Raw genomic sequence first — 14,061 nt, 5'->3', positions numbered from 1 at the left:
CTTTAATAAAACAAGCATGAATTTCTAACTGAAGATGAATAAAAATCAATAACATTCTTATCCATTTTTGCTAATTCTTATATATGCAAAATGACTTCCTTAGAATTAGGTTGTTCTACACAAAGACAGACAAATTAGAGGCTTTTAAGCTAGTTTTTTGTTTTAAATATTAAAGGATAATTTGAGAAAATTTTAGATAAAATGTTTTATTACTTTAATATGCATAATAAATTTGTTTCTCTTCCTTTTGTAGGCTTCATCCAAAGAACATCAAAAGGAGGATTAATTAAAACTAAAAGAAAAAGAAAGAAGCAGACAGTGAAAATAGGATATGAAAAAATTTTTGTTAAAAAAATATAAATTTGGGGGCACCTGAGTGGCTCAGTCTGTTAAGCGTCTGATTCTTGCTCTTGGCTAGGTCATGATTTCATGGTTGGGGAGATTGAGCCCCACCTTGGGCTCTGTGGGTCAGGTTCTGTGCTGACAGCATGGAGCCTGCTTGGGATTTTCTCTGCCCTCCCCCACTCACATACTCTCTTTTTCTCTAAATAAATAAATAAACAAAATAAATAAATAAATAAATCTTACATTGTTACATTAATTCTAAATATTTTGCATGAAACTTTTCACTATAATTTTTATTTTTTTTTCCTGAAATCCTTTTAATGAATATTTCCATCAATTTTCTATGTACAAGTTAACTGCTATTAATACATTTTTACCAGAATTCATTTCTTAATCTAGTCAAATTGCTTACTCAAGGACAATGATTTATTAACTGGCTACTGTGAATTTACCTATTCTCTCAATTCCTTTATATTTTTCATTAACTACAAGCTATCATTTACTGGCCACATCAAGACAGTCCATTTTTCCAGTTGGTGATTCTCTGTTTGAGAATATGTTGTCATTTATTTGTTTTGATCATGTGTATGATGATCTTTATAGTCTATGCCCAAATTGATAAATGCAGATATTAAGGATCAAGCACTTTTTGGATTTCACATCAAACATGGTGACAAGCATTTGCTTCTATAAGGATCACTCAACTGTGCGAAAGCTGGTAATACAATTCTATTATGTGCTTCCCTCCATAGACATAATTTTTCTCCTTTCTTATAAACCAGTACCTCAATCAATCTTGAGCCATACCATTATCTGAACAAAGAGAGTCAACTCTATCATGTGCCTGCCTGATTTTGATTGATCTAACTATTTTGTGTATGTATGTGTGCTTATGACTCACTATATTAGTAAAAATGGTTGAATAGTGTTATGTTAAGTACAGGTCATGGTAAGAAGAAACTTGGTGGAAAGGAAAGTTTTTAATGGCAATCAAAAGTGAATTGTGTTTATATACTTCCTAATTTTATTGTTTAACAAAATTTTCTCTTACCCCAAATAGCAAGAATACTGAATCCTACTGAAACTTATTCATTTATCATTAAGCTTTGCATGCAATGCAACCAATAAGTAAGTCATGGGGGAAGTAAGCTTCAGGGGGAAGAAAAAGTCATGTTATTTATGTAGAAAAGGAAGGTCTACTACTGAAAAGTCTATCAGCAAGGAAGATTCCACTAGAAAAATCTATGTACTATTCACTCTCAGGGTTTTAAATAATCTCTCCGTGGAGTTAATTCACTTTAACCAGATCCTTTTCTGCTGATCTATGTGCAGTCTGGCATCTCAACAGACTCCTAGACATTTCAGTTCCTATAATATTCACGTCAAACTTTGCATTTAAATTTGAACTTGTCATCTAGAAACAACTAATCACTTCATCCGCTTAGTTTAGCTTTATGATTTCTCTCTAGCAATAGTATTATAATTCTCTGTTCCTCTGACTTGAAAGTTTGACCCCAGTTTTGACTTTTTTCTCATGTACATATCTGATCAGTCTCTAAACACTAGTGCTTCCTTTTTCATAAAGTTCATCCAACTCCAGGGTTTTTGCCCCTACTGCATTCTTCACATCAGTATTGATTTAATTCCTAAGAATTAATTCCTTAGAGCATATTTCTCCACCACTCAAAATCCATCAAGGACTCACTAGTTGGTACTTAACCCCACCCATCCCCCACAATTTTATTTTGTTCTATATATATTACACTACTGCCCTCTTTCATGACTATTTCAATTTAATTAAGGGTATATACTGTTCACTAAATACTCTTTAGTCAGCTTATTCATGCTGATTTCCTACTTAAAAATATTATCTTTTCCAGACTATCCATGTGAAGTCAGGGTTCAGCTGATGTGAGCCATAAAATTACTCTGTTTTGTGGCTGAATATGAAGTACTAAGATACAATTACAAATTACTTTCATCCTAAAGCATAAAAATTATATTATAAAATAGTGTCAATTTTTTTCACTTAAAAATTTTATATCTTGATTTCAAATATAATATATACATAAGTAACTGCCTTAGACTGGATCTTTGTGTGGAATTTGAGACTTGGAAATCAAAATCCCTGTGAAATATGCTTTGTATCATTATACATGGAGAGTAATAACTTTAAATAAACAATATGGTCTCCTAAGTTAACCTATCTGCCACCAAGAACATAGAAGTAGCACATTAGTGAGTTGACGGTTTTCTCCAACAATCATTCACAGGTTCATTACTTAACCAAGAAATACTCACACTCAGATGATTTCTAATTTTTAATGCATGAGAACATTATTTTTACTGTGTTTTAAATAAGAAGCTCTCTGGTTGTATTGTCTTACTTTGTGTTACATAATTAAATACATCTAACTGTGAATTTTATATAGAATTACTTTATACAGCATTTATATGTATTTACCTACTTAGTTTTCTCTCTGTTCAAAATTAATGAATCATGCTGAAAACTGCCCAAATGATTTTAGTGTTTACATTATAATAAATAAAATATTCTGAATAATGAAGCATAGCTGTTATGTTCATGAAGGTTTTTTTTCTTTCTTGTTTTAAAATTTTTTTTAATGTGTATTTATTTTGGGGGAGAGACAGAGACAGAACACAAGTGGGAGAGGGGCAGAGAGAGGGAAACAATTTTGAAGCAGGCTCCAGGGTCTGAGCTGTCAGCACAGGGCCCAACATGGGATCATGACCTGAGATGAAGTCGGACCGTTAACCAACTAAGCCACCCAGACACCCCTCATGAAGGTTTTATTTTATTTTTTATTATTTTTTATTTATATTTGACAGAGAGAGCATGAATGGGGTGGGGGGGGAGGGGAGGCAGAGAGAAAGGGGGTCAGAGGATCTGAACTGAGCTCTGCACTACCAGCAGCAAGCCCAGTGCAGGGCTCGAACCTACCAGCTGTGAAATCATCTTGAGCTGAAGTTGGACACTCAACCGGCTGAGCCACCCAGGTACCCCATGAAGTTTTTTTTTTTAATGTTTATTTTGAGAGAGAGAGAGAGCGAGCGAGCATGCAAGCATGAGATGCATGTGAGCAGAGAAGGGGCAGAGAGGGTGAGAAAGAATCTCAAATAGGCTCTTTGCTATCAGTGTAGAGCCCAACCCCGGCTTGAACCCATGACTGTGACATCATGGCCTGAGCCGAAATCAAGAATTGGATGCTCAGCCAACTGAGCCACCCAGGTGTCCCATCATGAAGTTTCTTCTACCTCAGAAAAAATTTAGTGTTCTTCAGTTATTACACAGATTAAGTCCTAAGACAAAGAAAAAAATTGTTCCATAAACTCCAGTTGACTTTCACCTTCTTTAATTAGAATTTGCTAATAATCTCCTTTCAATTACAAATGTGTATTCATGTACTAGGACTTCTTATTTGTCGAACACACTAGTACACGTGCCTTAAAATCCATACTCCAACCCATATTTCTACCAATCACCTCATATAATTCTATAAATTATATATATATGTGTGTGTGTGTGTATATATATATGTTTAAATATATTTCATGTAACTATGTATTATATATGACTTCCAATCTTGACTATTGAAAATGTCCTGGCCCATTTCCATACCAGAAGAAAATGACATTAAAGTAACTATTTAGGAGAAATCTAGGGTTCTTTCATAAGCTGCTCCTGCTCTTGTCTCATTTTTTTGAAGTTAGCATTTGAATTTAGTCTCCAACCTTTGACTTTCAGTTCTTTCTTAAGAAATTTAGCATGAACACACCTGAATTGCTTTTCCTGTATTCTGCTCTATAGAACATGAGACCTTCATCTTAGTCTCTCAGGACCAATCTCTGAACTATAGCTGGTGTCTTGGCTAGAATTATTCAGACCACTTTTTTAAGGGAGTAGTGATACATGGTAATTCATTTTACCAGAGAGACAGAGAGAGAGAGAGAGAGAGAGAGAGAGAGAGAGAGAGAGATGTGTGTAAGCATTTAGTCATATAATACAATAAAATAGAGCATTATGACAGTGAGTAGGAATTCCTCATCCAAAACTTCTGACTAAAATTCTTCATCTAAAAAAATTCTGGCCCCAGCAGTCTGAAATGAAACAAGGATATATTTGATCACAAAATTGGAAAGGCTAGGGGTGTCTGGGTGGCTCAGTCTGTTAAGCATCCAATTTCGGCTCAGGTCATGATATCTTAGCTTGTGAGTTCGAGTCCCACATCGGGCTCTGTGCTGACAGCCTAGAGCCTGGAGCCTGTTTCAGATTCTGTGTCTCCCTCTCTCTCTGCCCCTCCCCCACTCTCTCATGCACATTCTCTCTCTCTCTCTGTAAAAATAAAACAAACATTAAAAAAAAATGGAAAGGCCAAAGGTATTTTACCTAAGTATAGATGGACTCAGGGCTTTATACTGTCAATAAAACTCAGTCCATCTTTATTCCTGATTCTGCTGCCCAACATTTATTACCTTTTTTTAATCTCACAGGGTTTCAAGATGACTTCCAGAATTTAAGGCCCACATCCTCTCCAATAAAGTTTTCTAGAAACATTTAGACTTGTTCCCTGGCCTCAGGCACGATCCATGAAAGAAATAATTGATAGGCTGGATTTCATTAAAATTAAAAATTTATGCTGTACAAAATCTAGTATCAAGAGAATAGAAGACATTGAACAGGGAGACAATATTTCAAAAGACACATCTGATAAGGGACTGTTATATAAAACATTCAAAGAACTTTTAAAACTAAAAAAATAATAACCTTATTAAAAAATGGTTCAAAGATCTTAACAGATACCTCACCAAAGAAGATCTACAGATGACACAAGCATATTAAAAGATGCTCTATACCATCAGTAAACTACAAATTACAACAGTGAGCTACTACTATACATCTATTAGAATGGCCAAAATCAGGGGCACCTGGGTGGCTCAGTCGGTTGGGCGTCTGACTTCACCTCAGGTCATGATCTCGCAGTTGGGAGTTCAAGCCCCACGTCAGGCTCTGTGCTGACAGAGCCTGGAGCCTGCTTTGGATTCTGTGCCTCCTTCTCACTCTACCCCTCCCTGACTTGTGCTCTGTCTCTGTCAATAAATAAATGTAAAAAAAAAAAGAATGACCAAATCAGTACACAGACGCCACCAAATGCTAGGAAAGATGTGGGTAGAGCAAGAACAACTCTTATTTATTACTGGTAGGAATGCAAAATGGTACAGCCACTTTGGAAAACAATTTGGCAGTTTCTTACAAAAATAAACATACTCTTAACTATATCATTTGGCAATCATTCTCCTTGCTATTTACCCAAAGAAGTTGAAAATGTTTATCCACACAAGAGTGTGCACACAGCTATTTGTAGCAACTTGATTCATAACGGCCCTAACTTGGAAGAAACCAAGATGTCCTTGAGCAGATGAATGGATAAACTGTTACATCTAGACAATAGAATATTATTCAATGTCAGAAAGAAAATTACCAAACCATGAAAAGATATGGAAGAACTTTAATGAATATTACTAAGTGAAAGAAGCCAATCTGAAAAAGTCTGTATGTTTATGATCCCAAATATATGGTGTTCTGGAAAAGGTAAAACTAAGGTAAAAAGATCAGGGATAGGTAGGAAAGGAAAGATGAATAGGCAGAGCACAGAGGATTTTCAGAACAGTAAAAATACTCTGTATGATATCTCACAATGATAGAAATACATCATTATATATTTATCCAAACCCACAGGTTGTACAGCAACAGGAGTGAGCCAGTGTAAACTATGGACTTCGGATGATGATTTATGTGTCAACGGAGGTTCAACTATAACAAAAATACCACTCTGCTGGGGGATGTTGATAATGGGGGAGGCCATGCATGTGTCATGGTAGAGGATACATGGAAAAACTCTGGACCTTTCCTTCAATTTTGCTATGAACACAAAATTGCTCTAAATTTTTTTTATTAAAAAAAATCGTGGCTACACTCTTTGACCCAAATATCTTATGGCCAGCCCTGACCCAACATCATGTTTAGAGAACTGTGACTTTCTGATTAACCAGGTTTGATTCACAAGTCCATTCCAAGATATCCAACTGATATAAGCACTATCTGAAATCTGTGATCAGACTGCTAGGGTTGGACCTAGAGTGAGGCCACAGGCACAAAATTTGAGAGGATGTTAAAAAGAAGTCAGTAACTAACAAATAATTTTTTAATATAGCATTCTTAAAAAATAAAGCAATTCATGATGAAAATATCCAAGTTATTAAAAAGACAGGATCAGTAACAACCATATTGGAATCTGAGGCAAAAGGAAAAAACACTAATATTGATGATTTGTTAAGAATATAAAGATGGTTCACATTTGGTCATTATTAGTGTAATAAAAAGTATTTTCAGACAAAAATAACCAAGTTATTATTTAATAAATAAAGTTCATTTGACTAAAATTCAACACTCGTTCCATGATTTAAAACTTCGAGCAAAACAGAGATCTTCCTAATGAAGCAGATCTACCAAAAACCTACAACATGATATGTATGTGGTAAAATTTCAGAAACATTCCCATTAAATTCAGGAATAGGACCAAAATGCTCTCCATTACCATTACTATTCAACACATCCAGGTAGTCTTAATTTTATACTGAAACAAAAAGGTAAGAAACAGAAACTAAGTATAAATATTACATCATAGTTTCATATAATATGCTTGTTATAAGTGAAAATACAGCAGAACCAAAAATGGAAATATGAGTACAGCAAGATTGCTACATGCCATTTCAACACATGAAAGCAACAGCATTTAAAATTTTTAAAAAATTTTTAATGTTTTTATTTTCTAAACGTTTTTATTTATTTTTGAGAGAAGGAGTGCAAGTAGGGGAGGGGCAGAGACAGAGGGGGACAGAGGATCCGAAGCAGGCTCTGCCCCAACAGCAGTGAGCCTGATTCAGGCTCGAACCCACAAACCGGGAAATGACCTGAGCCGAAGTTGGACACTCAACCAACTGAGCCACCCAGGTGCCCCTAATTTATTTTTTGACAGAGAGAACGAGAGAGCACAAGTGGGGGAAGGGCAGAGAGAAAGGGGGACATAAGATCCAAAACGGGCTCTGCACTGACTTACAAACCATGAGATCGTGACCTGAGCTGAAGTTGGATGCTCAACCGACTGAGCCACCCAGGTGCCTCAAGAGCATTTTTGTACACTAAATAGAAAAATAGAAAAAATGTACTAGCCACAATAGAACAACATCCCTAATGTACTTAACATTAAATCCCATGGGATGTATTAAAAAAAAATTAGAAAAAAAATCCCTGAGAGAAAATTCAAATATGTTACTGAGGGACATAAAAAGAACTAAATAGTCTTCTATTTATTGTAGCCCTTAGTATTTGCAGAGAAAGAACACAAGAACATTAGATGATGAAGGGAAAAAATGTTAAAATACATAAGCATTTTATAAATTAAAAAACAGAAGAGTGAAGAAAATCTCTAACCTATAAAAAGAAAAAGACAAGGGCACCGGGGCGATTCTGTTGGTTGAGCATCTGACTCCAGCTCAGGTCATGATCTCGCAGTTCATGAGTTCCAGGCCCGCACCAGGCTCGCTGCTGTCAGCTCAGAGTCCACTTGGATCCTCTGTCCCCCCTCTCTATCTGCCCCTCGGCCGCTTGTACTGTCTTTCTCAAATAAATACATAAATAAAAAACATTAAAAATTTTAAAAAAAGATATACAAAATGAAAATTGGATAATAAAAAAAATAAGAAAATTATGAAATCAATTGAGGAGCAACCCTGAAGTAACAGAAGGTCCAGAAAAATAGAACAGCTGGAAGAGAGGGGAGAGAGATTTTATAGAACAGCATAGGTTTCCTTTATTGAAATGGTGTGCTGTAACCCACAAAGGAAAACCTGCCCAGCACACTCCCTATACTCACATGAAATTTCAAATACTAGTGATAAAGAGAAAATTCCTAAAGGACAGAAAAGCTTGTGGGGGAATAATCACAGAGAAGTTGAAATAAAGTGGAATTGTACATCTCCATGGCAAGAATGGAAAGAAGCCAAAATAAAGTTGGATGCGAAAGTCTGAGAGAGGATAATAGCTGTTTACTTGTTAAAAGGCTTTAATAATGCTAATTGATCTTTCAATTATGTGCCTGTAGTGCTTCCTGAAAAACAAACATTAAATTAAAATAAAGGTGTTTAATGCTTTCGCCTTCCATCAGAGGCTTTGGGGAAAGTTCTGGAATGTGAACTAAGATTCTGTTTTTTGTACCAATACAGACACTACTTGGTGGATGATTTGGTCATCTAATTTTTTCAGGCCCACATTTACTCATATTTGAAATGAGTGTTCTGAACTAGACTACCTATAAGAATTCTTCCAATTTTAGTATTTTTGGATTTTACGGGGCTGTTCTCTATTTCAAAACATTCAACACCAATACACAGTAAGCCGAAAAGTGTTGAGATGCCTCATGATCAAAAAGACAAAAATCACCACTGACCTGGCTCTTCTCTTGGTAATAACCACATCTCTTCTAGCATAAGGTGGTCCATTCTCAGTGGTCCCCTGTATTTCTTCAACGCTGACCTATGTTGATGCAGCTCACCATTTCCAAATTGACTACATCTATAACAGATTTTCTTTTTCAGTGCCCAATTCCCAAACATCAGAAGATTGTATGAGAAGCTTCCAATTGATTACAGAGATTCCAATCACTTTGGGAGATTCTGAATGTCTTAACATTGCAGTTTTGCTTACGATTTAAAAAAATTCTGAACCATTAAATTTTTTTCCCTCTCAAGATTATATGCATTCTAGAAATAATACATGTGCTTCTGATTTACACTAAGTCATCAAGGCATTTCAAGCCCATGGAAAGTTTTGAAATAATTTTTAAAGTATTTAATCTTTTTGAAATCATTCTTAGAGGTACTAGCAAAGCTTAGTGAAAATAAATTATCTCTAGTAACAAAATCTTTCATTTCGATATAAAACTTACTCTGTTTTAAGCAAATCCAATTGTAGCCAAAATTAACTCATCCCTGTCAGCATTATTGACGATTTGCTATTCTTCATTTGCTGTGCTTCTCTTTATGCGATAACATCAGCTAAATCAATTACAAAATCCTTGGGGTTTTAATCCATGTTTAATCTGTATTTTCACAGAGGGTATGATTCTAATATACCGAACACTTAAGTTGCAAGGGCTCTCAAGTAAGAAGCCAGAGGAAACTGTTACTTCCTTCTTTGTCAATTTTTGGAATTTTAGAATTGAAGAATTTTTACTTTTCAGGGGTGCCTGGGTGGCTCAGTCAGTTGAGGTCATGTCATGATCTCGGGTTTTTAGGTTCAAGCCCCGCGTCAGGCTTTGTACTGATAGCTCAGAGCCTAGAGTCAGCCTCGGGTTCTGTGTCTCTCTCCCACTCTCTGTCCCTCCCCTACTCATTTTCTGTCTCTCTCTCTTAAAAATAAACATGAAAAAATTTTAAAAAAAGGAATTTTTACTTTCCAGTAGTCTATTTTTTTAAACATATTCCCCACTCTGAACAAATGTTCTGCAATTTTGCAAATCACCCTAGGGAAGTTTCCAGAGTTTCTAAATGTGAACAGTTATGAGCTACTTAAATGATCCATCTTGCCAAGAAATTTCTACTTCAGAGAAGAAATAAACAATTACCATTTTTTACTCAAAGTATCTGCTATTGTTCAAGGAGAAAGTCTTTGGAATTGTAAGCTAATATAGGTTAGGAAATTTTTTAATTTAACTCTGCATATTCTCTTTTTCTCCTTCACAAACTACACACATATACAATCAATGAAGGAAGAAAATCTTTAAAATTTAGTATATCTCACAGCTTCAATAAACTGTCAGACACAAATGAGTACTATTTTTCAGTTATGGAAGAGAAAAACAAAAAACAAATCAAATAAAATAATGAAAAGCATAGGATTTGGATTCAAATCAACTTGGATTTAAGATTGTTAAGCCTTGGTGTCCCTATTGTGAAATGATTATGAGGGTATGTAAGAGCACATGTGTAAAGTATTCAACATAGTGCTTGCTACCTCATAAGTCTTCAATAAAATGGTAACTACTGGTACTAGGATATGTTGAATATATAATATTTTGAACAGTCTCTGAGCTCTAACAAGTACTCAAATAAGTCAAGCAATAAAAGTTAAAGTAGGAACTTTTAGGTAAATGTTCACTAAAATAACAATTTTATAATATGAGAAATGGAATTGATGTAAGTGCTCTTAAGATTAACTGAGAAAAACGTAAAAATTATATATTTGAGAATTTTTAAAACGTTTAGTAATTTGTTTTTGAAATAATTGCCTAAGAGTTGCTAAAATATTTTTTAACGTGGAAAGTTCTAGGACACGGGTAAAACGGTAAAATCAGTGAATGTTTTTTTATTTCTCTACTGAACCTACATAAAACTTATCTTACAATTTTTAAATATGTCTCATGTTTCTACGAGATTTTGAGTTTAAAAAATGACCACCATTGGAGCACCTGGTGGCTCAGTCGGTTGAGTGTCCGACTGGCTCAGGTCATGATCTCACGGTTCGTGAGTTGGAACCCCGCGTTGGGCTCTGTGCTGTCAGCTCAGAGCCAGGAACCTTCTTAGGATTCTGTGTCTCCCTCTCTCTCTGCCCCTCCCCTGCTCATCCTCTGTCTCTCTTAAAAATAAACAAGCATTATTTTTTTTAAATGACCACCATTATTCCTTGTGTAATTCTCTCAAATATTCAAAAACTTACACTAGCATTCATATATGAATAATATTGAAAAATGCATGATCTGGATAGAAACCAGAATACGAATATATTGAAACAGAAAAATAGCTAACCTAGTGTGGAATCTTTCAGGTAAATTTTCTAAACACTGTGCTTTGCTTTCCTCTCTTGCTAATACTCATTTTTTTTCCTATGTGGAATTATCTAACTGAAGCCCCGGTAACCAATATCACTTGACTTATATTCCATACAATTTTCTTCCAAAACTATCTGAAGTAGTTTGCCAGGTTAAATATTTTGCTAATAATGTTGTAAAGAAGGACAGGTTTAAAAACTAAACCACTTAGTTTTCAAGTTCCAGTTCTACCAATTTCCAGTTGTAAAAACTTACTAAGATTCTGTTCCCTCATCTGATGACTGAATATAAAATCCTCACAGAGTTACAGAAAATATCTAAAGCATATAGCATATTTCTGCAAAAATGACAGGTTATCAACATTGTTTTTCCTCCTCAACTTCCCCTAAAACAGAACAGAGACCCAGCAGCACTACTAGATGTTAAGTACTTGGAAATATACTAATTACTACAATTCACTATTGAATTTGTTTTTATGCTTTACAATTAACCCCAAAAAAGAGAGCCCTTCAATTGTGATATTTTTATTTTCTGAATATCCACAAATACTATGAGAAGGGGATTTTAAGAATACCACATATGAGGAACCATGGTTAACACTATGGACATTAACTTCAATTAATAGCCTTTCAGAAAGACATGGACACGTTTCACAGGAAAAGTTTTTGGACTTGCCTCCTCACCCAGCCTCACCATCCCAGCCATACCCAACTGCACCAGAACAAAGCATAAAACTTGATTTGGATTGCCTGACCCAGCAAATAGAATAAATACAAATTCCTTACCACAGTCTACAAGGTCCTACAACTTATGTCCTGATGTATTCGTGTGGGACTCCCTTCTTGCTCACTGGTCTCCAGACTCTAGGTGCACCACCTGGACAGGTTTTGTTTACTTGCAATAGTCTTCCAGCAAACTCTGTTTTGGTGCCCCCTCCCACATTCTTTTACTGAGCCGGTAACTCACCTCCCAGTTGTTGGGAGAATTGGCTGCTAATAGCCCTCAGCTGCATCCTTCTCCAAAATGTCCTCAGCTGATGGTAGTTCTTTCCCTTGAAAGCACTACTCGCACTCCCACTCCCAGAGTGGCTCATACAATGACTAACAAGGACCTCCTAAAGAGGGATTCCCTTGCATCAAGGGAGGCCAACTCTGTCATTCAGATTACATTCCAGAGCCCTATCCCTATTGTTTAGGCCAAATCCAGAGTTTACTTGAGACCACGTGTTTGCTCACCTCATGTTTGTTTTTTTTCCCCAAATCTGCTTCCTTCCCTTACTGCTTTTGCCTAAAGTCTAAAGAGCATTCCTCCAGCAATTACTGTGGCATCTAAATCCTCTCAAGCTCTCATCTGGGAAGCGCTACTTCAGACTTCTTTCTAATCTATAGAATGCTTCATATTTCTCCCCTTCTAGGTTCCAGAGTAATTATTATCTTCAGAGAAAGTGCTTTTCTATAGGAAATATGTTCTCCCTCCATCCTCCCTTCCTTCTATTCAGTGCTCACCTGTTTTAGTCATTGAACGTAGTGCTTTTTAGAATCTGAATGTTTAAGCAATATAAGCAAAAATAAGTATACTTTTCTAAATGTCTACCTGAGGATAGAAAGTAAATTCTTTCAGATCAAGGATCATGTCTCTATTACCAATTTTTGTACTTCTGGTATCTATCCAAATGTTGGCATATGGTAGATGATCAATTAATATGTGTTTTATGGATGGTTATTGTTCAGAATCTTGCTTTCTTATGATACAAATGTTTATAGAGATAGAGCTTGGAGGTAATAATTATGCCCCCAAGTAATGTCTCTCTCAAGTGTCAGTTGTATTAAGCCAGAACAGGATTATAGCCAATTAGCAATTGATTTTTTTCTAACATACAGTGGTGGAATGTATATCTTTCATGCTTGGATATGGTGAGGGCTTCATTTGTCAGATGTCAGAGACACTGTCACTCTGTTGTGAGCTTTTGAAGATCTGATTTGTATTCCTGGTCAGATACATAGGAGTTAATCCCCTCTAGCCTAGCCATGGGCTTCAGCATTGTGTATATTTAAATCAATATTTAAATATATATATTATATATGCACCTCATATATACATTCATTGGAAGACAAAAGATAGTATGTCTTTTTAATTTGCATTTTTTACTTATATTATGTTTTAACATATATTTATTGTTTTGTCTTTGTATCTAAATATTTTATGATGTACTTTTTTCCACGATATATAAGTTGATACTTTAATTGTGTAGTCTACAGTAAATACCTGCCCACTGTAAATCTAGTTAAGTGCTTCAGAATATTTTCTTAGTGATCTTTCCTAGTTGTTGGGATTTTTTGTCAGAGAAAAAAAGAATTTCATTATTCACTTAGAAAGCAGCTTTTTACAATGTGAGACTGCTTAACACTAGATGGCAGGATGAGACTGCAGATACCTCACTCCTCAAAGCTAAGTGTAAAATATCTGCTGGTTTCTCAAAGGTATTGAGAATTTTTAGGCAAATATGTTGTAGTACTCTTTAATATATGTACTGTACATAATTCCACTTCCTTTATGTTTAAAAACTTTCACTGTATACAACAGAGTGATGTTAAACATGAGTAAATTATTGAAGAGAAACATATAAATTACTAGTAACTTTACAAGTTATATACGTATGACAATAGCTGAATAAAAAAGTCTGTAGTGGGAGAACATTCATACTATTTGGCATCTTTAGAACTTAAGACATGGTCATTTAATCTTATGCTACTTATGTCAACACACATAAGCTTAAAATTAAATAAACAGTTTATTTTTGTAATCAAGA

At 35.2% G+C, this 14,061-nt stretch overlaps 1 protein-coding gene and 1 long non-coding RNA gene across 6 annotated transcripts in view; one reads left to right on the top strand and one right to left on the bottom strand.

Moving 5' to 3' along the window:
- TFPI (tissue factor pathway inhibitor) overlaps positions 1-2,906 on the top strand; it is a 105,493-nt gene extending 102,587 nt beyond the window's left edge. For all 5 annotated transcript variants that reach the window (XR_003418637.2, XM_027055048.2, XM_053215417.1 and 2 more), the window contains one exon: positions 254-2,906. Coding sequence is in view for 4 of the 5 variants with exons in the window: in XM_027055048.2 (XP_026910849.1) it covers positions 254-360 (107 nt within the window). In the remaining variant the exon portion in view is untranslated. The remainder of the gene's footprint in view (positions 1-253) is intronic.
- LOC128314083 (uncharacterized) overlaps positions 1-14,061 on the bottom strand; it is a 141,547-nt gene that overhangs the window by 55,597 nt on the left and 71,889 nt on the right. The gene's annotated exons all lie outside the window — the stretch shown is intronic.

This window comes from Acinonyx jubatus, chromosome C1 (genome assembly GCF_027475565.1).
Source record: "Acinonyx jubatus isolate Ajub_Pintada_27869175 chromosome C1, VMU_Ajub_asm_v1.0, whole genome shotgun sequence".
Lineage (NCBI taxonomy): Eukaryota > Metazoa > Chordata > Mammalia > Carnivora > Felidae > Acinonyx > Acinonyx jubatus.
The sequence above is the reverse complement of the archived record's forward strand: the minus strand, read 5'-3'. Positions and strand labels throughout refer to the sequence as shown.